The 24,513-nt window shown below is 40.8% G+C and overlaps 1 protein-coding gene across 1 annotated transcript in view; it reads right to left on the reverse strand.

The window, feature by feature from the left end:
• Nucleotides 1-24,513, reverse strand: part of PHF2 (PHD finger protein 2) — a 139,930-nt gene that overhangs the window by 17,760 nt on the left and 97,657 nt on the right. Inside the window, exons 8-17 of the mRNA XM_065407318.1 lie at nt 21,215-21,302; nt 19,968-20,074; nt 18,260-18,351; nt 15,032-15,121; nt 12,954-13,307; nt 12,320-12,439; nt 10,203-10,321; nt 8,357-8,535; nt 8,049-8,122; nt 5,398-5,555 (exon numbers count right to left, since the gene is read on the reverse strand). Of these exons, the coding sequence (XP_065263390.1) occupies nt 5,398-5,555; nt 8,049-8,122; nt 8,357-8,535; nt 10,203-10,321; nt 12,320-12,439; nt 12,954-13,307; nt 15,032-15,121; nt 18,260-18,351; nt 19,968-20,074; nt 21,215-21,302 (1,381 nt within the window). The remainder of the gene's footprint in view (nt 1-5,397; nt 5,556-8,048; nt 8,123-8,356; nt 8,536-10,202; nt 10,322-12,319; nt 12,440-12,953; nt 13,308-15,031; nt 15,122-18,259; nt 18,352-19,967; nt 20,075-21,214; nt 21,303-24,513) is intronic.

Consider the following 24,513-nt stretch of genomic DNA (forward strand, 5'->3'; position numbering starts at 1 on the left):
AGTGGATCAAGACCAGTTTGACTAAGTAATGGTTTGTGGAGTGTCCAAGAAAAACGTTTCCACTTTAGCTGATTTGTGAGGAAGAAAAACCAAACCATAGAAAGATGGGAATTATTAATACATGGTAGGAAAACCAAACAGTACCGCATTTGCATTGTGCAGCATTGTAGTACGTGTGTATTTTCGGGAGATTTTGCTATTTAAAAAAAAAACCACGTTTATATATATTTAATAAAAAATGAGTGATTATGAAATGAAATATAATAATTTCATTAGGCAGGAGCTTTTTTCACTCAAGCTTATACCCACACTACCAAAACCCAATTGTTTATATAAGAGGCAAAAGTGAAACAACATGTTCCCATGAAGCTACAACACACAGTATAGTAATTCATGCAGAATTTAGTTATTACTGCATTTTAGACTTTGATTTCAGAAGCCATAAAGGCTATGAATGCACTGGATACAGTGCCTTGTATAAGGGGAGGAAAAATGAGAGGGCTAACTCCTATTCTGTTATTGAACAGCTTTGTGACCCATTGAAGTCAATGGAATAGCACCAATGTAGCCAGAGTCTTTGAGGATTATTGTAATTTTCACAAACGTTTCTGTTTGATACATTGCAAACAAGCAGCCAGCCTCATTATCTGTCATACACCCAATGTAACAAAAATGGCTGAACCAAATTTTAATAATTCTTATGTTTTATAGCCTCTATTCGGATGTCATATCCCACTGCAAACACAGTTGTAAGCAAGTCTTGTAACGTGATCTCTCCCCCTCAGTAGGATGTATTTAATAATTTTGAGAAACTTAAGTGTAAATATGAAAAGAAGACTAAACTACATCAAGGTGTTAGGTGAAAATGGAATTAACAAAAGTTGTTCTCTAATCCGATGATGAGTTCTGATGTAGCATTTAGATATGAGATGGCTTTGAGGGGAAGAGCAAGAAGAAAAGAAGTTACAGGTTAAAAGGTGTATATTTATTACTAATTGTAAAGGAATTAGAGATGGGTCCAAACCAAACTCTGGGAAAGTGCAGACCAGGAATCAGATCCAAACTTTGTGACTCAGGTCCATCTTTTAAGACATGCCTTTTAAAAGGTTGTTACTCAACTCTGCAAAAACAGTCTTTAGCAGATGGTAAGCAGTAATTGCCTCCACCTAGGCAAAAGTAGCAATTAGCTAAGACTAGGTCTGTTCTCCAAGAGTTACCAGTCTTCTCTAATCTAGGCTCCCTTCCTCTTCCCCTTAACACCCCCCTTCTTCCCCCCTCTTCCCCCCACTGAAAAAACAGACCTTGTGTTCACACGGTCCTGGCATTTTTACACCTGTGTAGCCCCGCTTTGAGCCTTGTCTACAGTAGTAGTCCCACCACTGCCAGCATCCCTGGAGCTGCATTGATGTTAAAGTGGTAAAATGAGAGTCTGCAAATTTAGTTTGGGTCAGTCAAGTGACAAGGTTTCCCCCAAAACACTGCAAAGATGTCTCAGAGTTTAAATGATACATGTATCCCAGCAAGAGTAACTTCCAAAGAGATGTTCTGTATCACAGAGTTCATTTCCCATATCTCACACAGCTGTCTGAATGGCAGAGTAAGCAGTCACATAATGAACTCCTGAAGGGTAAAAACTCCCTTAGCTCCACAAGTCTCCCTCCTTCAGGTTTATCTGCACCTCTACTGCCTTTCTTGGCACTCTACACTTCAATCCCGACCCATCACAAAGCAAACCAGTTCTCTTTTAAACTCACTGATACTATTTGCTGCTACAGTTTCACTTGGCAACTTATTCCATATGTTCACTACTGAGTGTGAAGCATCTCTGTTGGAATTCTCTGCATTGCTCTTAATTTCCAGAGTTTCTTAATGGATAGATAGTATCTTCTTCTTCTTTGGAACCTCCCAGGGAAAGAGCTCATTCCACTTTACCAAGGCCCTTTCATAACTGCAAGCTGCAGTTTAGCAACTGTGTCAAGAAAAATGAAACACCCAGTGGAAGGAAGGAGAGGGTAACAGTGACAGCACCGATCACCTGCACCTTCTGAGCTCCAAGCTCCCTCCCAGCTCTCCCATAAGTCCTGTGTCATGTTCAATCATATTTACTCCAGTCGTGGATCCTGAGACAACATGGAATTGACAGGAGGGCTGGAAAGAGAACGGCTGCTGCAAACCCACAATGATCCAGCTGGCGGGTTTCCCAATGATCCAGCCTGACAGCTGACATTTCCAACCTAGGTGTGCCAGCTCTGGGAAGATGCTTTGTGCTTACAAAATACTGTGGTTAGCGTCTGTCACACACAACTAATAAGCTTTGTGAATCGTGAAGAGGGTGAAACCTGTTTTGAATAATTTACAAAAATTGATTGCTTAATCTGTAAAATGGGGCTAATGATACTGCGCGCCTTTGTAAATCACATCGAGATCTGCTGCTCCTAAGTGCTACTAATAAATTGGTCCTCTAATAGAAGAGAAGCAAAGGGTACTCAGTACAGTCTGGAATACACACTGGGGTGGTCTCTTAAGACTGGAGGTTGCCTACCAAGGGTGGCCTCTGGACCAGGATTCACTCTATTAATTACATCATCATCATCAAGTCTGCCTTGAATGACAATGTTCAGGTTTTTTTTCTGTGTAGCCAGGACGTTTAAGGTCCCTATATCCCTGTTAACTACAACTGTTAAGCATCCTTGAATCTTAACTACTTATTTTGATTTGCTTTCTTTCCCGGGGTCAGTAAATCCTGTTTACTGAACGAAGCTATCTGGGCTAATAGCTTCCTGGATTCTCCCATACTAAGAACTGGATTGTACACTCCTTTTAAGCAGGCATAAACTCCCACTGATTTCAGAAGACATTGCCTGAATAAGTTGTGCAGGACTGTTCTCTAACCACCTTAAGACTTTTACAGGAAAGCACTCCACTTATCGTGCACTCCTTGGTTTTGGTACAGTCTCCCAGAATTGTATATTTACATTTATTTACATTATTATTTGTGTTACCGTAGAACCTAGATGCCCCAGAGCTCCATTGTGCTAGGCACTGCACAAACACATATGAATAGACAGCCCTTGCCCTGAAGACCTTACGGTCTAAGCAGACAAGACAGACAAAGGACAGGAGAAAGGAATCATCATCATCCCCATTTTACAGATGGGAAATGGAGGCACAGAGAAATTAAATGACTTGACCAAAGTCACAATGGGAGTCTGTGACAGAGCCAGGCACTGAAACCAGGTCGCCTCAGTTCCAGTCCAGTGCCTATAAAAAAGAACTATAAAGCCTTTTAAAGAATTATCTTTAAAAATTTGTGCAAGACTCCAAATCACTATCACAACACAGTGGTATGGTTAATAATTACAAATACATGGTCATTTTAAAATAAAACATTAGTAAAGCTGTTCTCCCTTTACGTCCCTAACATTGAGTCCACGTTTCTGTTTCTCTGCTGAAAACGTCAGATGATGTGAGTACCACCTAAACAGAACATATTCCTGCACGGTGCTAGGCATTCCCAGATATTTTTATTATTATTATTTGTACAGCACCCCAGGTCCTTCACCTAGGTTTTAGGCCCTAGACAGCATGGCCTTTTACAGACATAGCCTTTGCTGAAAGGAGGTTAGAAATGAAGGGCCAAATTTTGCTCTCTTTACTCAGTGGGACTGCAATTGTGAGTAAGACAAGTAAGGCTGGACCCAGATTAGATGTATGATCATACAGATGATGGGAGAGAAGAGAAAGGAAGAAGGGAAAATTGTTCTGACATGTACATGGGAGGTATTTGTTTTGCTATTTTTAAAGGACATGAGGAAGTGGACTGTGCCAGGGTGGAGTGAAGAGATGGGCCCCCTCCTGATGTCAATGGGCCGGAGACCCAGAGCCTGTATCTGCTCAAGCAGGCTCACTGGGGCTGAAATCTGATGAACAGGGCTGCTCTGTAGTGGAGCCAAAGCAGGGAGGCCCCATGCAGGTAGGACACACACAGTGTGTGTCAGAGAAGATCACCACAGTGAATTTCTGTGGTTTCCATTAGAGGGGAAATACAGCCTGGCCAGGACCATGGATTCACTGGGGAGCAGGCACAGCACTTTTCATCTGCTACTTCACCCCAAAATCGTTAGTAGTTGTGGCTCTCCTGTATTCTGAGAGTTGTTCCTTGGGCTGAGCTCACAGGGACCCAGATCCAGCAGGTATTAAGTATGTGAGCAGTCCCATTAATTTAAATGGGATTACTCACATGCTGAGATTAGGCATGCACTTAAATACCTTGCTGGATCAGGGGACAGATCAAATTTGCCTTGCATTTATTTGGGATATTTAACACGTATGTTTTAATTGAGATGGGCCTGAACTAAAGTCCCAGGTCCAAACAGCCCTTATGTCTGGGATGTTTGTGATTTGGATCCAAATTTTGCAGCTCTAATTTGTAAAATATTTTCCTTTCCCGTTAATAGTTTCCAGTTTGGGGCTTAACACTACAGTGTAAAAAGCCTCCCAGCATTTCTCACTATTAGCCAGACCTCAAAGATTTTGGTATCACATTTGATATCCCACTTATAATAGCCTCTGCTAAAACATTTTCAGCACACATACAGCATTGTAGATGAGCAAGGCCCCAGACTGATCCACGAAGACCCATTTTATGCTTAATGTCCTCTAGAGAAATGACTTCTTACAGCCATTTGCTGCTTCCTGAATTTTTTCTTCTTCCAAACAACCAATAATCAGGACTGTGTGGAACGTACCAAGCATTATAAAATGAATGCAAGTTGTTTGGTGCATAAATTAATGTTGTTCTCAAGCTGCATTAACTGACTGTCTCCTTTAGAATGAATCATCTACTTCAGGGGTCAGCAACCTTTCAGAAGTGGTGTGCTGAGTCTTCATTTATTCACTCTAACTTAAGGTTTCACGTGCCAGTAATACATTTTATCGTTTTCAGAAGGTCTCTTTCTATAAATCTATAATATAACTAAACTATTGTTGTATGTAAAGTAAATAAGGTTTTTAAAATGTTTAAGAAGCTTCATTTAAAATTAAATTAAAATGCAGAGCCCCCCGGACCAGTGGCCACGACCCGGGCAGTGTGAGTGCCACTGAAAATCAGCTCGTGTGCTGCCTTCGGCACATGTGCCATAGGTTGCCTACCCCCGATCTACTTTATTGTTATTTCTTCGGTGGATTTTCAGCATTTACAGCTGGGAATGCCTCTAATTTTATAATTATACCACCAGGACCTTTTCCACCTGCTCACCTCCAGGGCATGGGACATAGAAGGAGCTAGTTTACTGGAGAAAAAGTTATTACTAAATTGCAAAATCCTGTGTTAGTTGCACACATGAAACAGAGCATTATTTTGCTTTAAGAGAGGGACCATCAGCCAGGTGTGCCTACCTGTTGGTGTTATACTCTAAACCCCCAACTTCCTTGCTTGCCTGCAAAAGATCTAGAATTCCTGCCGAACTTCCACTCTCTTTCTTCACTTTGGAGTTGCGGCCTGGCTTTGCCTCTGTGTCAATGTGAAGCGAATCTTCATCTGATGACTCATCAGTCTGTCAAAGCAAGGAAAAGGGTCAAAAAAATTGAAACAAGCTACATTAGTCAGCAAGCCATCAAATAGTTTTCAGCCCCCAAAAACTTGAGGACAGAACTGTTACTTTGCTTTCACTATAAAAGTTAGGGGCACAGTTTGAACGGGTCTCCTTATGGCTTTGTTGTTATATTATCTTTTCAGAGTCAATTTAATGCTTCTGAGGAGTGCCAGACTTATGGAAGTCCCCTATTTATCTATCATCTAGGCAACAGCAGTGCAAACTTCCCCACGCTACCTTTCCAATGTGCCTCACTCTTCTTCTGAAGGCATCCCTGCCCCCAAGCTAGAGAGTGTTCTTTCTTCAGGCCTATCCAGTGCTTTGTGTCACTGCTAAGACCACCAAGAAAGGATGGCAATTTCTACTGGTTTTGTATTATGAACATTTGTGCTCTAGCATCTGCACTGAGACCGTCATCTCATTTCACATCAGTCAGGCGGACACATCAAATGGGAATGAGAGCTGGGAGAATTTTTTTCAGTCAAACCGTGAATTTGCCAAAAAATGCAGTTTTGGGGCAACTGAAACTATTCATAAATTCAAGTTGAATTCGGCCAATGGTTTGGGGCGAATAAAAAATTAGGATTTTTTTTTAAAAGTCAAAATGGTTCATTTGGATATTTCATTTAAAAAAAATTCAGTTTCGGTTTGAAATTAAACAATTTTTTTCCAGTTCAAACACTGAAACAAAAAAAATCAATTATTCGCTCAGCTCTAATGGTAACAATTTTGAGTCACTACTGGACTGTAATCATGAATGAATGTACAGATGAAAAGTTCTGATTGCCCTTAAATTTCCTTGAGCCATCATGTTTCCCCAAACACAGCTAAAGAAGTCTACACTATTCATGAAATCTGAATGCTTTGGATATATACAGTTTATGTCAACAGTCTACCTTGCTTCTTGCAAGTGATTCAAATCATATAATATGCATGCAAATTGTCCCCTATTTAACTCTAAGCATGTGCTTAAATGTTATCCTGAATAGGAATGGACCAATGCATGTGCTTAAGAGCTTTCCTGAACTCTGACCATAAACAGTCCCATTGCAGCTAGTGAGAGTGCTCAAGCGCTTTAACATTAGGCATATACCTAAGTATCTTGCTGAATTGGGGGCATTATAGATGTGAGAGAGACGACAAGGAAAGAAAATTCCTCTTATGTACTCAGTAAATAAAGCCCTTAGTTATCATGTAATAGGTATCATGGGCATCCTGTAATATAAAACACCAACTATGCTAACACGCTGCTCACATTACTTTAAGATTAACTTGTGGAAAGTACTGTGTAGAAATGGATTAATGCTGACCAGTGCCCAAAGAAAATGAAGAAGTAGGGGAGCTCATTTACTGCCACAGGCCAGGAAAGAGTCCTGGAACAGAGCCCAGGTCCGTAGAACAGAGCCAGCAATGTAGTGCCAGTGTGAGCACTGCCGAGCGGGTCCCACTCACCCTCCAGAGAAGGACATGATTCTTCTTGTTCTGTCTCCTTCTCTCGTTACCTGCTTACAAAGTTGTCCATCATTCCTGGTCATGTCTCTGTTTTGTATTACTTCCCCTTTCCCAGTGAAAGGGAAGGAAAGTGACAACATTTTGTTCCTGTAAAGTTATTTCCTATTCATTTCTTTGTCTTTTCTTCTCCCCAACCAGTCCTGTCCCTAACCTCCCTGAAAACTTTCCAGCCCCCTAATTTTCCCACTGTCTTCATTTCCTGCAGTGCAGGTACCATCAGTCTGGATAAGGAAGAATGGACAGGACTATCCTTGCAGTCCACTAACTCTGCTTCTTAATTGTCCAGAGGAATTGCTGTGAGTGACACATGCCATCTTCCTTCCCCACACAGACCGAGCATCCATCTGCCACAGCTGTGCCAGCCTATCATGAGACACCAGGTGCCCAACCCTGCCACCACTGGAAGACAACGGGAGTTCCTGGTGTCCTGTGGCAAGAGAATTGAGCCATACAACTCATTTGGGTGGAGAGGTGTCTAACAATAAAATTCTGCAGACGGCTTGACAGGTCCTAGACTCCATTTACATTCACCACTGCAGTGGACAATATATGAGCAATCAAGTCACAGTAACAACTAATCCCGATCTGCTACAATATATTAATGCAATCCACTGCAGACATAGCAGGTCACCTCTAGTTAGCTAAATGAAAAGACATTACAGTTGGATACAAAGAAATCTACAAGTCTTTAGTACATTAAGGGTCTGATTTTAATTTACAGTAAGGCCCTTTTACACCACTCTGGCAGCGTGAAGTGGCTTTGGAGTGGCTGCAAACATAATTCATTGACTATTTCATTGAGACTACTCAATACTCACATGTGTTTAGGTGGATCAAGGTCAGAGGACTCAGCACCCCATGGGATCAAGTCCTTAATGTATTTCTAAATGTGTGTAATGGCACACAGATACAACAGGGAAAGGTACGATAATAATAGAATACCTTATACAATCCTGATTCCACCTTTGGCTTCTTAACTGGTGTGTGTTGTAGCGTTTCTTTTTTATCTGATAAAACTGAAAAAAAAAAACAGTTAAAGTTGAGACAGACCTTTCACTAACTCCAGAAACAACCTGTACAGCCTCAGAATACAATTTAAGTCCATTGTATTTATTTTAAATCTTGTGCTGCAAGTAATCTGTACATGTTCTTTATTTATTGTAAAACTTATAACAACTTTAAAAAGTAGTTTTGAAGAATTGGATACAATTTAATTGCACAGATATAGACAAAACAGGATGCAGTCTTACAAGGTAAATCTCTCTTCGTAGTGTTTTTCTTTCTTCTAATTGGAAATTCATCAATTTTCAGTTCGCCATCATCTGATACATACTCATATTCATCTCGCACAGGTTTTGTTTTATCTTCTTTAAAATTTTGCAGCGACCCAAACACACCAGGATTCAACTGGGTTTTGACTCCCTTGGAACTATAGAGACAAATATTGTAAAATCCAAAATGATAACATTTTCACATGGAAAACGTATCAAGGAGACACACAGCCACATATCAAGGTAACATTTCTTATACATGTAGGAAATCAGAGCATGGTAGTTTTAAAGATAGAGTGGCAGTTCACATTGGTTTGCATGTGTATTGTTTTGCACAGGTTTCACAGGACCAGATCCTCAACTAGTGCAAATTGGAGTTGCTCCACTGACTTCAAATGAGCACTACGTTGAGCTTTGTTGGTTTGTCAATTGAGCTTTATTGGTTTCTACCTGCTAAGGATCTAGACCATAATACAATCAACATATATGCAATACACACATACTACATGAAATCCTTGCATTCCATTTTTAGTTGATTTATGTAGAATGTGCCCAGCCTAATCTCCGGGGAGACGTACATACAGGATAAAATAAAAACTCAAACTGACAAGAAGTCAACTCAGAAAAATATCCCTCCAGCCTGCAATTAAAGCTTAGTCCAGTTAAGGCACCATCCTCAAGCATCTGCCAGAGTGAACAGATAAACCTTTCAAATTGACATTATGGCCAAAAAATTTGGGCTTTGTCAGATCAAATTCTAGAGATGAGAGTGCTCTGCCTGGATTGGGAATAGAGCAACTAACAAGCACTCTGATGTGGTCTCCATTAGCATGCGTGCCAGTTTCTCTCAGCTGTTGAGATGGAGGAGGTGGTCTTTAGGGCAGGAGCAACACAAGCACTTCCTCATAATCGATAAATGTTGATGGAGCCAGTGGGAATTGCAGGTGGCCAGGACTGCTCAGGATTTGACTCATTGACCACAGTGGAATTTTTCCCTAATATTGATGCCAATAGAACAGTAGCAGCCAGTACACCTGGTTGAGTGTCCCAACCACACCTACCACTGACTCATTCTCATTTCAGCCAATAGGTCTGCAATAAAATGAACTGTGGAGGAGGACGAGACAAAAGAGGAAAAGAAAGGGAGACGAGGAGGACAAAGCGAGAGGAGAGAAGATGAGAAGGGCACCCGGTCAACTACAAATGGCACACAGGGATAGATCACAGTGCAGAATCAGGCAGAATGTGTCTCTCTAAAGAGCATATACACACCCAGAAGGCCGGAATAGCTCCAGTGAAATGCTGCACTGACTACCAGTTCCAGTATTTTTTTAACATGTATATTATTTACTCAGTGATCCAGGTCTCATTTAATCAGGTAAATATTAGAACCATGCCAGAAAATAGGGGATTTTTTCTTTTACTACTGAGAAAAGTGGGATTAAAAAAAGCATTAATGAAAAAATACTGGTGTTTTAGCCTAGGGCAAGTTTTTACAGCCAAGATATAAACTACCGGTAATAGAGATTTATAATTGACACATTCTAACTAGACAATCAATGTAAAACGATACACATACAAATTAATCTGAACTGCTACTATCTCTGTAAAACCACTACTAGGGATCCGATTTCATAACTAAGAAATATTTTAAGCATATTGTAAAAAGAATTTACTTATGGTACTTAAAAATAATAAAAACGTAAGCACAATTTTTACTTTTGAACATAAGGACAAGTTTGTCACCTCCCTGTCTAAAACCCCCCCATCCATATAGTACATTTATCCTTTATAATTCAGTGTGTATTGCCATATTTTTACTTACCCAAGCAGTTTCTTGTTAGAGAAAGAAAATGTAAATTTATTGTCCTTATTTCCTGATAAAGGTGTCTTTTCCAATTTGTGTTCCTCTTCCATTTTTAATAATGAATCTGGTTTACTGTTCTGCAAATCATGAAAACAGCAACAAAATTAGGTTAATATGTTACCAATATTTTTAGATTTCTAAGCAAATTCTGGTATTTATTACTAAATAATTAGGATACACAGAATGTGTATGCGTACGCTCACACACAGAAATGTAGATAGATAAATGGTTTAGTTTTCTCCTCAGTTAGGCCCAATTCAGGAAAGCATCCCTGTTGAGGATAGCACTTAAGCACACATTTAACTTTAAACAGATGCTTAAATCCCTTTGAAGACAATGGTTGCTAAGCATATGCCTAAAGATGAGCACGTGCTTAAGTGTTATCCTAAATGGGGATGGTCTTAAGCATGAGCTTAAGTGCATTCCTGAATCAGGCCTTTACCCAGGTGCTCTTCCCAATGAAGTCCATCAGAACTATACCTACTCAACTAAGGGCAAAACTAAGCATTGGGTCCATGATCTTGCAAAGAAGCACATGTTTAAATTTTCAACAATATTTTCTTGGTTTCATTTTTTGAGAAGTGGTTTTAACCACACTTTGACATGTGAAAAATCCAAAGTATGTACTTGTTGCCCCTTACTAATATTTTGCAGACTAATAGCAGTAGAGGATGTTAAGGAATCAAAGACATCACAATCAAGTTAATTTCATTGCACCAATTCTATTAATCCAAACAGTTCCTTGGGATTACCCACTGGCAGAAGCTGTCTTTGTGGCAGAATGATATTGCCACAAAGTGTTTTCAAATACAGTTTAAAAGGAGGATAGACCTCCCTCCATTGTCAATATTTTGAACTTGTTACATAGAAGAAACTTGGAAACTGGGATCTGCCTGGATCCAGTGAGTCAAAAGCAACAGGGAACAATCCTTATTTTGGCTCCCTCAAGCAGCAAGTCTCTTTCAGAGACCGGCTCACTTAGAGAATGCGCTTTCACGTCACGCATCTAGCAACTTAGCAGTTACAGGCACCCTTTTAAAAAAGGATGGGATACGATAATACTTCCTTTTCCCTCTGGAAGGGAAGCTTCAGAATTTGCCCCTTAATCTACAGTAGAAGCAATAATTATTACATTATGTGTTTTATATTTTTGGATTTAACATCAAATCAGTTCGAATTTTGTTTTGTTTTTTAAATACAACCCTTGCTCTCTTCTAAACTGTATGGGCACTATCCTCAACTGGTGTATATTAAAATACAATACCACCACCAGTCATCATCTGTGATCTGGCTCAATGAGAGTAGCTTCTTTGCTGATAACAGGAAGATATAGTTATTCTCTCTTTTTTATATATTTTTGGCAGGGGTGTGTGTGTTAGGGATGGGGGGTAAGCAAACAACAGTTTTGTTTCATTTTAAGGAATGATTAATCCTTTCTCATAAGAAGCCTGTAGAATGCTCTGAAATTAAGACTGCAGCTAATACAGAATGAATGTTATGGATTACATTCTTTGTATTGCTCCGAAATGGTCTGGAGTAAGATTATTACACTCCAGGAGTGAATTCAACCTACATTATGTATCTCAGGAGCCTGTCTCAATGAGGCAAACTTTTAAATATATAGGGCCTGATTTGGATCTCTCTCACTCTGGTTTGACACCATTGTGAGTCTACTGATTTCACTGGAGTTACTGCAGATTTAAACTGGTGTAATTCAGATCAGAATCATGACTACAGAGTAGGGGTAGGATTATTCAGCGCTGTCTACAATTATTTTCTGATTGAAAATCTTCCTTTAATTTTCCATAATTATTCTAATATCTTTCCATAATTTGGGGGGGGCCTGATTCTCTGTGAGCTTACACCTCTGTAAATCAAGAGTAACACCAAAGCACTCAATGGAGTTACACTTTGTGAAACCAATGAGCAAGTCTGGGATTAGGCCCTATATTTGCACACTGTTTGTACTATACTCTGCTAGAAGTTACACTGCTTCTTCCCCAATTTCTAGTGTTTCCCATTGCTGTGTGCTACTGTACTCCAGTGTGGCAGCACAAGTTAACAACAGACTTTACCTTGTATTTCCATTTGGCTTCCGTTTTGCTCTTATTGTGCTCTCGAATTTCAAATTTCTCCACCTCATTTTGCTTATTAACAACTTCCTTATTGGGAACACTTAAAACATTCTTTGCAGCCTGTAAAAAAATCACCACATACTCCTAAGCAGGAAGGAGATGAGCTCCAATTTTCCCAAGTTAATTATCTCTCCCTTTATAAACATATATCTGAATCGTCTGGAAGACAGAAATATTTTACACCAAAAAAAAAAAATCACACTGACACTGATTCTTTTTGACATAATAGCTGTAGATTCAATCAAATATTAATGCTCAGAGAAATTAGAAAATTAGTTTTGTTTCTCCCTTGCCACGGTCACTATAAAGAATGCTTTCATCTCCTACCTGTTGCTTCATAGGCAAGTTTCACAAACTGCATACAAACTACTTTTTAAAAGCCTTAATATTATTTCTTGTAGAACCAAATTTAAACAATTAAGTGTAATGGGTGGCAACCTGGTTCCATTGCAAAACTCTCATTACATCAATGGAACCACTGTGTTTTAATTTTTCCTGCATGAGACACCTGAACGTAAGTCTTACTTCATGCTACTGAAAAACCATTGAGAGTAGTTAGAACAATGTGACGCACCTTCCCCTTCTTTGGCGTTTCAATTTTTGTCAAAGCCTCTTTCGTATGCGCCTCCAGCAGGTCCAGATTTGGAATGGCGGGTGGCGGGCTTTCCTTTACCTTCTTTCCTTTCTTCTTCCCTTCTCCCTTGACTTTTGGAGTTTTGGGCGGTTTGGGAGGTTTGGGGGGCTTGGGCGGTTTAGGGGGCTTGGGGGTTTTCACAGCTTTTGGAGTCTTTTTTTTCGGAACTTTTTCTACGGGTGGCGGAGGGGGAGTCACTGGTACAGGCGACGGCACTTCCTGCTTCTCCACAGGACAGATTTCTTCTACTTTCACATTGGCACTCACTTCTGTTTTGTTGACTTTGAAAGCATTCTGTAGTTTGGCAGAACATGGAAACACATTCAGTTCCAACTTCAAGACCATTAGTTATTCTGCAGCATCTCCCCTTCCTCGTGGGAAATAAAACCCCAACACCTTCTTATAAAGATAAGGATGCTCATGTCCAGGCTGGACAGGAAACATAGGGGAATCCTCAGGGAGCCTATGGCTTTCCAGCATGCTCCTGCACTGTTCCCTCCCAGCTGCCACTGCAGAGGGTGTGGCCAGGTAAAAGGGACGAGGCTGGGGTTCCCTTACAACCAGCTGATCCCCACATCCCAGAACAATCCCTGGGAGCTGCTGACAGCCAGCACAGATTACAGGTGCTTCGATCTTCACCAGAGGCTGGACTGGTACTCAGGGGACTCAGGAATGGTAGCACAAAGGTGCCATTAAAAAAATTGCACCACACTAAGGACTCCGGTGGGGTGATCCGCAGCCACTCTGGATAAACATACTAATTATCAGACTTATTTGTAAAGCTGCATTTGATTTTCTAAAGTATAGGGATGCTTGTTCCAAACAAGACCAGTCACATAAGCTATACTTCCATAAGCAGAAAGGCTGGTTTCGTATCAAAGAAGCTAATATTAATTAACTACACTTTAAGATGCAGAGAGTCAATATTTCCTTAGTTTGGTCTCTGGGTTTTATTTTTCCTTTTCTTTTATCCAGAGAATTCCAATATGGAAAAAAAAACTTGTGAAATTAGATGGTCTTGTGTTTAAAATGCAAATCAGACATAACAGAATACATTTCAAATTAATTCAGATGTGATAAATGCAGCAGAACCATGTTTCACACCCCCAGGTAAAATACGCAGTAAAAAGCTGCACAATTAAAATTAGCAGCTTCTGACTAATTAAAAAGAAATTATTTTCTGCTTAAGTTGCCATTCTGATTTTACGTAAAAAGGCATAAAAGGAAGAGATAGATTTCAATGTCAGTGACTTTAGGCATGGGTAGGAAAGAGGTGGAGCAAAACTAAATGTCGGTCTCAAAACATGACAGAGCATAATAGTGCATCTGTGATTAAATATACGGGGCTATCTATTACTCTAGATACACTGTAGGACTCCCATCAATATCAATGGGTAGTGAGCATGTGTGTTAAGAGGCGTACTATATATGGCCTAGAGGTTTAGGTGCCACGTTATTATTAATCATGTTTATTCCAGTAGTGGCTAGGGAGCCGTCGAGCTAGGCACTGTACAAACAGAGTAGCAGTAGACAGGCCCTGCCTCGAAGAGCTTACAATCTTAACAGAGAGTGCAGATGAAGGTAGGGGAAGGGGTGTAACACACGAGCAAAGTGATCAATAGGATGGTGGCAAACATCACATTAGCTCCATGATTTTTTTGTGGGGGACTGGAGTGAGTTAGGTGGGGATTGGCTAAAGAGCACATGAAGGGAAGGGGGTGAACAGGACAGAGCAGATGCGAAGAGGAAGGGGAGGAAAGAGGAGAATAAGGAGGAGCAGATGTGGATTGAGGCTGAGGAAGAGACTGGGAGGCAGGGTAAAAGGGGGTTTGGAGCAAACAGCCAATCAGCACAGGAGATAGAATGCCTTAACAACATCACTGTTCCTAAATTTCCCATTAATTTTCCTGATAGGAATGTAATGAGAAAGGGATTCACTTATTTCAATAATCCTCCATTTTATGCTGCAGTTTACGAAAAATACATGATGTAGTTAATATTATGGAAAGAACACAAACCTCACTTAATCTTATTTCTTTGGCAAGATCCTTGATAAGTTGTGCTGGTTTAAAATGTTCCGGAAGTTCATCTTCATGGTCGGCTAGAGCCTAAAACAAAACACAGCCACTGTGCTGTTTTCACATCCTTAATATTATTCTCACACACAATCAAAAGACTTGTCAACTGACCCATCTATATTTTTTTCTATTTGTTCAAATCAAGTAACACAAACAACATTAGATGATTCCGTTCAACTAAGAGACAAATATGTTTTTACCCTGTCAGTGTGTTATTTCTGCTCCCTATGGATAACTACTTATAAAATCAATAGTTCTTTTCAGACAGTGTGTGTGATTTTACAGCTGTAGCACTTCCTTGCTTTCCTCCCTCTGTGCCTTCTTTTGATAAGTTCATTTCCTACAGCTTCACCCGGAAGACAGGGTAGAGAACATCTCAGAAGAGTATCTTAATTGAGGATAACAGGTGAATCCCTTGCTGCCAGAGTGTGGGTTGGGAGCTAATGAAATTTGCACTCGCATGCCATGTTATAACATCCCAAGCTCTGATGTCAATAACTGCACCAGACCACTATAAATTATTACTTGTTTGCACATTTTTTATCCTACTATTTCACATCTGCTTACCAAGTTGACCAATGCTTCTCAACCAGGGGTACACCTACCCCTGGGGATATGCAGGTCTTCCAGGGGGTACACAACTCATCTAGATCAGTGTTTCTCAACCTGGGGGTTGCAGCCCCGGGAGTAGGGTTACCAGATAGCAACTGTGAAAAAATGGGACAGGGGGTGGGGGATAATAGGCGCCTATATAAGAAAAAGTCCCAAAAAACGGGACTGTCCCTTTAAAAACGGGACATCTGGTCACCCTAACCGGGAGGGTCACGGGACAGGTTCAGCGGGATCGCAAGTGCAGGGCTGACATTCAGGGGTGGCAAGCAGGGCAATTCCCAGGGCCACGCACCACAGGGGGCCCCACAAAGCTAAGTTCCATGCTTCAGCCCCGCCGCCTGGGGCTCAGGCTTCAGACAAAACTGGCAAGTGAAAACCAGGCTCAGGTCTCACGCTGAAATGTAAGTACAATATTTATATTCCAATCGATTTATTTTATACTTATATGGTAAAAAATGAGAAAGTTACTAAGGACCAAAGTTTGAACTCAGCATTAACCAGTCCTCCATTGCTGTGGGTTGATTGCATGCAAATAAGGCACAGACACCTAATTGATCTAAACTCTATGTACAAACTTGTGCCCTCCGTTGCTCACGCCCTGCTAAAACAGAGCCCAGTGTCTGAAAATCTGACTCTACATCTGTCAATCCCTGCTGCAGGTCCCCTAATTGTGACCCTACAGGTATGTTGTGACGTACTTGGAAATTCAGCAGCTAATCTTGGAACAAGTAAATCAATTCTATGTAGGAACAATTATGAAACGGTCACACCTTATATTAAGGTTCCAAATAGCTCATAAAGGATAAATCAATGAGTAAATGACAGCTTCATAAATTAATGAATTGTTATAGAATCCAACAGATCAAAGGGTGGCTTATTACCATGGCTTAAAACCATTAATAACATCTATTGATATACTTATAACCACCTATACCAACATACTACTCATGGCTGTGACATGCTTGTGACATCAATTAATCATTCATTAACCTTTTATAAACTATTTATAGATGGAAACAATATTAAGTGTGACCCATGAAATCATAATTGAACTTTAATGAGTTGCAGCAATATAAGTGAGGCGGAGTTGCTCTGACAATATGCATTCCTGATTACAATTCCTGTTGCTTTTCTTAGTTAGGAGCAAGAAGCCAAAGCAGAAGAAAACCAAAACTGACTGGAGCTAGAAATGCCACATCTCTGGATTGACCGGCACCCTTCTCCTTTTCAGTTTGCATCTCTCTAAATGTTTGTCCTTGTGGGCACCACCAGAACCTGTGCACAGCCATCTCTCTCTCAGAAGAGGAGTGCCCTGCCCCCTGAAGTTCCCAACAGTTGAGACGACTTCCACAGACAGACAGGATCATTGTAGTAGCCTCTTCAGAGACATTTGTAACTTCAGTACAAGTCCCTATATTGCCAGTAGGCACCACTCATTCATAAACTCTCCTCCTGACAAGTTTGCAGCGTGGCAGATAGCTTTAACTCCTACACTAAAAGAAGGTCGGTATCAGGCCAGATGTTTAGCTGATGTAAATGAGAGTAGCACCATTGACTTCAATGGAACTGCTCTGATTTACGCCAACCAAGAAAAGATGTCAAGTAGTGTTTACATCGATGTATTTCTGACACTATCCTCAAGAAAAAAATGCATAAAATTCAAAACCAAAAGGAATTAGACCGATTAAAAGAAGAAAACAGTGATTACTGGGATCACTCATAACGGGGCTCCGCTTTAAAAAGGGTGTCCCTTAGAAACTAAGGGTCAGAGGACTGGTGATGGAATATGATGCCTTTTTCCTCTATATACAGTTCAACTATATACCAGGTCAGTAGTTTATGAAAGTTATCTCCATTTGACATTTGTTGGATGGTCTATGAGCAATGACTGGTGGTCTTACTTCTGCTCAGCAGACTTCATCGCAACACCATCAGCACAACTGACGCACAGTTGGCAGACTCATCAGAAAAGCCAAGAGCTGAATGGGCATGGAGACTGAACTAGCCTTGTACCTCTGCAAGTGGTTCCACTCAATCAGGGCTGAGCTACACTGGATGAGCAGACCATACCATTTGAGGAAACTTGCCGTGCTAGTGCTTCTATTGCTGCTGGTTTGTGATTAAACAGAGGAATTCTGCCTCCTCACTAAAGCTCCTATCCTCTCACTTAACATTGGTGTAAATCAAGAGTAACTTCACAGAGGTCAGTTGAGCTACAACTGGTGTATTTGAGAGGCGATTCAGGCCTGCAAGGTCTCAAATCTTTTGAAGTCGTCTCTAGCTCCAAGGCGTACAGCTTGTTGTCAATTCATCCTGGTTTTCAAGAAGCAGGGACAACTTCCCCTTTTCTGCACATAATTATATGCCTGACTTTTTTGTATCTCAGGCTACCAGCTGCTCCACTAATAATTTGAACCCCTATCTCCCTGTCTCCAAGAAACTAGGATTACTGATTTTGCTACATGGGTGCTATTTTTGTTCTTCTGTCCTCTTCTTTGTTCTTGCTACAACACAAACCAATGAAACAGAATATTAAAAAGAAAGACATGTTCCTACCTGTTTTTTAGTCCACGACCTGAAAGCACCATTAAGAATTTTTGCCCCTTGGACTAAATGAGAAGGAGGCTGCTGCCCAGCTTTGTGCAAACCTAAGCAAAGGAAATATTCAATAATATTCAATCATGGTGGCCAATTTTCTATTTAAAATTCTTTATTAAAAAATGTCTAGCTGTGCACTGAGGTGGGAGGCGAGGGGGTGTTTGGAGCCAGTAGGATGTACACACTGAAACCAAATCATGGCTATAACTTCTATAGTAATAGGGAATGTATTTGCTGTGCCATAATCCATTCCTCAACCAGCCTCGAGTCTGCTCTGTTCCTGTGCATTATGTCTCCATTTGAGTTTATAGCTGAAGTGAGTTGATTCCTAGTTAGCTCAAATTAGCTACCAAGTTTGTACATGCTAGTCTGGACACTCCACAAACCCTGGTCTTAGGACACAAATGTTTGTGGTTTACCTTAGTGCTCAGACTCCCATTGACTTTGGCAGACTTTAAATCAGGCCCTTACCTTGTGTGTCTGCTGCTCTCTTTTATTTCTGCTAGCATTAAATGATACTGTCAACAGTTCTGGTCACTCTGAATAAAAAAACTGGTATCTAAAATACTTCATTAAAGAGGGCTACCACAGATTAGATGCTTATAACATAACACACTGCTTTCATCAGGCAAACAATTTATCTGTTCTTTTGGAGATAGAAGGTACCCCAAATAATTCTGCTTATTATAGTTTTGTTCATAGCTAAGTCACAAGGAGACCCCCTTGAAGTCCACATTAAGATGAAACTTTGGTCTTACTTATTTAAATTATATCCATTTATTTTATTTATTTAAAAAAATCTCTGTGTGTTTCTCTCTCTCCAGACCATGCTGTGACAAGAAATTAAGATGAAGAGCAAAATAATTACAGTAAATAAAACGTGCGTGGTGTGTGTGAGGTATCTATGTATATAATGTGTCTGTTAACTTTGAAGCCATCCAGTTCAGCAGCTCTTGTGCTCCCAGAAAATTTTACTATTCAGCTCTGTGAAGGTCACATTGACATTATCAAATGACCGGATTCTGCTGCCCTTACAACCAGGTAATTAGTACCTGGTTGCATAAGTAGCTCTATGAAAATCAGTGGAGCACTTGAGAAATGAGGCACTACTCAATCTAAGGTCGGCAGAATTTGGCACTAATTTAGACAAATCATAGGGCATGACTGCAAATCTGGCACTCAGCCGCTCTAGAAAAGCGATACTACCTTACAATGTAGTTGCCCTGTGATACAACTGGTGGGACCTTAGCTCTGTCTTCAACTCTGCTAAACTGCTTAGAGGCTTTAGCATAAATAAGAGACAGAGATAAGCTCCTCTCTGCACTACAGAATGTAATAATGCCTTTAAATGATTTGGGGGGAAATTACTGTATTATATGATGGTGACCTGACAATGGTTGTACTAGTAGGTCAGATAGGACCAAAATCAACAAGTACTTTCCAAATTTGTATATGTTCTTTTTAGCCTACACACCAGCTAAGCACATTTATCTTTACCTTCTGTTGAGATCTTAGGTAAAACGCAAAGACTTGATTCTGCTAGATCAAAAACTGGTGATTTTGGCCTCTGTCCATCTTTTAGCTTGCACACCAATGGAAAATAATGGTAACTCTATCCTCACATAACTACAGCTGAGAAAACAGAGTGCATGGAACAGTGTTCTACCTTTGAATGTCTCCAGCAGATGCTTTCCCATATACCAACATGCCGTTTCAAAGTTTGGAAACTGGGTTAGGCTGACAATTTTCAACCGCCTTTCCACTTCGTATGCTCTGTGATACAAAGCAAAAATGCACTTTAAGTGTAATGGACTGCAAGCTACATTACAAGTGAAAAGAAAAGTATAGCTCATTGACACATTAGAATGCAAATATCTTATGGATTTATTTCCCAGATTTGTATTTTTTAATCAACTAGGCTGGAATCAATCCTAAAACACAACATTAAAATAACACAAGTAAAAAGAAACAGTAAATTAAGGATGGAAAATGGTCTCATTGCATGATTTGTCTGACCTCAGAACAGACCTTTACTTTACACTTGGTAAGGTCCCCAGCTGGGCAGCTAGAAGGCCATATTCAGAAGGGTGCACAGTGTGTTGTAAGGTACATCTCCCACTGTAATGTAAACATATCTCTTTTCTTCTGGTGCCCTCGTGCGTAAATTAAAACAACGTACGGTATGTCGACACTGCAACCAAGGAGTGTATCTACAGCATGTGTCGACATACCTAGCTAGCTCATAAACTGAGAGCAGTGAAACCATGGCCGCACAGACTTCACAGCAAGCTATTACAAGCCCACTTGGAACCCTGGGTAATTACTAGGGCAGCTAACCCATGGTGAAGTCCATGATGCGACAGCCTCGTCGCTATTGGAATGTGAATTAGCTAGATCGGTAGCGTAGTCAAGGGTAAATATGTTTGGGGAACATGGAGTTTAGTTTAGCTTAGTTCACCCACTTCTTTTTTTACCAGTACACTACTGAGCCAGATTGGAGCTACCCTGGATGTGTCTACACATGCTGCAATTACACCCCACAATTAAAGTGCAGACATACCCTTAGACACCCTTGCATTTAATTAGATTGAGGGTAAATAATGTCTTGAGGAGTCTAAGTGTAAATCGGTTTAAGAAGGCAGAAGTGTCTAACTTTTGCATTGCTTTGAATTTGGCCCATAACATACACGGACATAAGTATTAAATATTCAAGCTAATTCTTAGACGAGAGTATGGCTCGATTCATGGTCTTTTTGACCTGTAAAGGAAATCTAAGTTCCTTACAACTAAAATTAGGTCTGAACCAAAATTTCAGATCCCAAATCAACAAATGATTCCAAATACAGAACCTCAATCTGAAATCAAAGTATAGATAAAGTTGATAAGGAAAAGCTGAAAACATAGACAAAGTACCTCATCTGCATTTCAACACTTAGGCTATGTAGAAAATGTCCCGCAAATGCTAGGCAGTCTACAGGTGTGAGAGTTGCATAAATCCAACCTGTAAAAGACAGAGAAATAAAGGAGACACCGAGTAAAACCCTGGAACTGTTATCATTGGTAACTTGTTAGCATGCTGCTGCAGTCTATGTAGTATCTTACTTCCTGTGTGGCCATCCAGATCATAGACCCATTTCAGCCCTTTTAGCGAGCAAGGGTTACGCTGTTGGAGTAAATAGAGTTGCACATGCTTAAATTAGGGTTGAATTAGCACCCACTGCTTTCATTGTACATAAGGACCTGATCCTGTAACCTGCTGAGAACCTTCATCTCCCATGAGAGTCTTGCTAATTCACTTGCAGCAAGATCAGAGAGAGAGAGAGAGAGAGAGAAGATGTTGCACAGATCATTCAGAGAGCTACTGTTTTATTGTTACTCTGAAAAACAGCAGTAATAGAACAGTACCTGTTTTCAGACCATCAAGTGTAAAAAACCCCAAGTGTAGACAACTCCTGATAAGGGCTTCAAGCATGGTGCTATGAACAGGTGTTTTCCAAATACTTATTTTCATACAAAAAGCTACTCCCACTTGAACCCCCTTACATAATGGATCCTGTAAACTGCTCTGTGTTTACTCCGCCAGACAGTTTCACATATGGTCATCAGGAAAACGCCTACTTTCTACTTTTTACGGTCAAAGCAAAATTCAAGTGTGTAATTAATTCTGACTACACACAGAGAAAGAAATGGGGACACTCTGGATGCTGCCTGTAAAGCATGAGTACCAGGATTAATATTAATAATTGTTTGTGTTATGCAGCACCTAGACATGCCAACTCAAATAGGAGCCCCATTGTGCTAGGCACTGTATAAACAGCGAGAGAGAGAATCCCTGCCCCAAAGAGATGACTGTCTAAAGGGGGGAGGGGAACTGAGGCACAGGGGGGGGAAGAGGCACAAGCAGGTCAGAGGTAGAGCCATGAATATAATCCAGATCTCATGAAACTCAATGCAGTGTCCCATCCACTGGACTATGCTACCTCTCATCAGGCTGCATCTCTATAAAGATGCCGGTGCCGAGAATATGGGGGTTGACAAAGCAAAATCTACCATCCCCAATCTGCAGCTAGGGTTTGAATGTATAGTGCAGCATTCAGTATATGGGCCGCCTATGGGCTGGAGTAGAACAATGGCCAGAGACACAGACCCTTAGCTCCCCAGTATCATAGGAAAATAAGGACTCTGAAAAAGACTTAGGAGTCTAAGGGTGTGTCTACACTGCAATAAGAGACCGATGGCAATGGTGGCTGACTCAGGCTCACAGGGCTTAACATTGCAGTGTAGATATTCAGGCTCAGGCTGGCACCTGGCCTCTGAGACCCCATGAGGAGAGAAGGTCTCAGAACCAGGGCTCCAGCCATAGGCGCCGACTCCATGGGTGCTCGAGGGCAGGAGCACCTCAGGGCTGGAGCACCCCAGGGCTGGAGCACCAATGGGGGGACAAGCCTTAAAGTCTACACTGCAATTTTTAGACCCGCAACCCCGAGACAGCTGACTCAGGCTCTGAGACTCGGTGCCGCAGACATACCGCAGTGACCAAGCAACTCAGGATGAGCTCCCAAGTACAATGCTGTGGCAACAAGGGCTTATGGAAACCCTGGATGTATAAACGGGGGAGTAGCGAGGAGGAGTACAGAGGCGATTTTACCTCTGTAGACGGTGTTGGTGAGAATACGGAGTACTGAGAATATTGGAATACTCAGCACAGTTCAGTGTCCACATTACAAAGGACGTTGAACAACTGGAGATGGTGCAGAAAAGAACCACAAAAATCATTTGTGGGCCGGAGAAAGGACTTACAGTGAAGGACTTCCAGCGTGCAATCTGTTTAGCTTCTTAAAAAGAAGATGGACAGATGACTTGATTACAGTATATAACTAAGTACTTTCACAGGGAGAAAACACAAGGTACTAAAGGGTTCTTTACTCTTGTGGAGAAAGGCAGAACAAAAACCAATGGCTGGACACTGAAGTCAGACCAATTCAAATTAGAAATAAGGCACCAATTTTTAATAGTGAGGGTCATCATCCACTGGAACATTCTACAAAGGGAAGGGAGGGATTTTGCATTTTTTTATATCTTCACGTCAAGACTTGATGCCTTTCTAGAAGACATACTGTACTTTAGCCAAACACGTGACTGGGCTCAATACAGAGGTGACTGGGGGAAATGTAACGGCCTGTGCTATACAGGAGGTTAGACTGGATGATCTGATGTTCCCTTCTGGCCTTCATAAACTCTCTGAATCTATTAATATTCTCTTGAATCATTTCTGGTGTCTTAATTCATGACAGAATGCAATACAACTCATTTTAGGATGTATAAAATGTGTAATACAAATATTAACATCATATATATTATATTAAAAAGAGATTTCTTCAGAGCTGCTAGGTAGTTTTATAGAAATTCTTATTAATGAAATTAAGGCCTCTAAATATCTCTTTTCAATCTGAATATTTCTGTTTCACAGAACTGTCCAAATTAGTGATGGAAGAAACTTAATAGATCGCTTAGTCCATCCCCGTAACAGTGCAGGGTTGTCCCCTGTAGTATATTTTCTAATGCTTTGTCCAGTCCCGTTTTAAATGTCTTCCATCACTGCCTTTGGGAGGCTTTTCAACAGAGTAATAGATTTCACCCTTAGAAAAATGTTCCTGATGTTCAGACAAAACACTCCTTTGCTTAACTCAATCCAATTACTCCTAGATCATCCTAAATAATTCCTCTCTCTCTCTCCCGGGAGTTTACTCCTTTTAAATATTGGTACAGTACAATATTCTCTGGCCAGAGTCTGCTTTCCTTTGCACCTCCACAGCACTAGGGAAGTCAACACTATAGAACTGGTCAAAATTTTGCAAATTTCACAGGGGGGACTGCATGCCCCATGGAAGTTCTGCTTCTCTACCTTCACTCCTGATTCAGAAAAGCATGCATAAGTGTTACCTTGCATGAGTGTGTTTTCCCAGATGGTCCAGGGTGTAGCGTGCTAGCAATAGATTTAGGAGACCCAGGTTCAATTCCCAGCCCTGCCACAAACTCTGTGTGTGACCCTGGGAGAGTTGTGTAGCTGCTATGTCTCAGCCCCTTATTGGGAAAATACTTTTCTACCTCACAGGGGTGTTGTGAGGATAAATACTCTATAGATCATGAGGTGCTCAGACCCTATGGTAAAGGGGGCTAAACAAATACCTAAAATAGACAGATTTCCTGTA

This window comes from Emys orbicularis, chromosome 7, assembly GCF_028017835.1.
Source record: "Emys orbicularis isolate rEmyOrb1 chromosome 7, rEmyOrb1.hap1, whole genome shotgun sequence".
Lineage (NCBI taxonomy): Eukaryota > Metazoa > Chordata > Testudines > Emydidae > Emys > Emys orbicularis.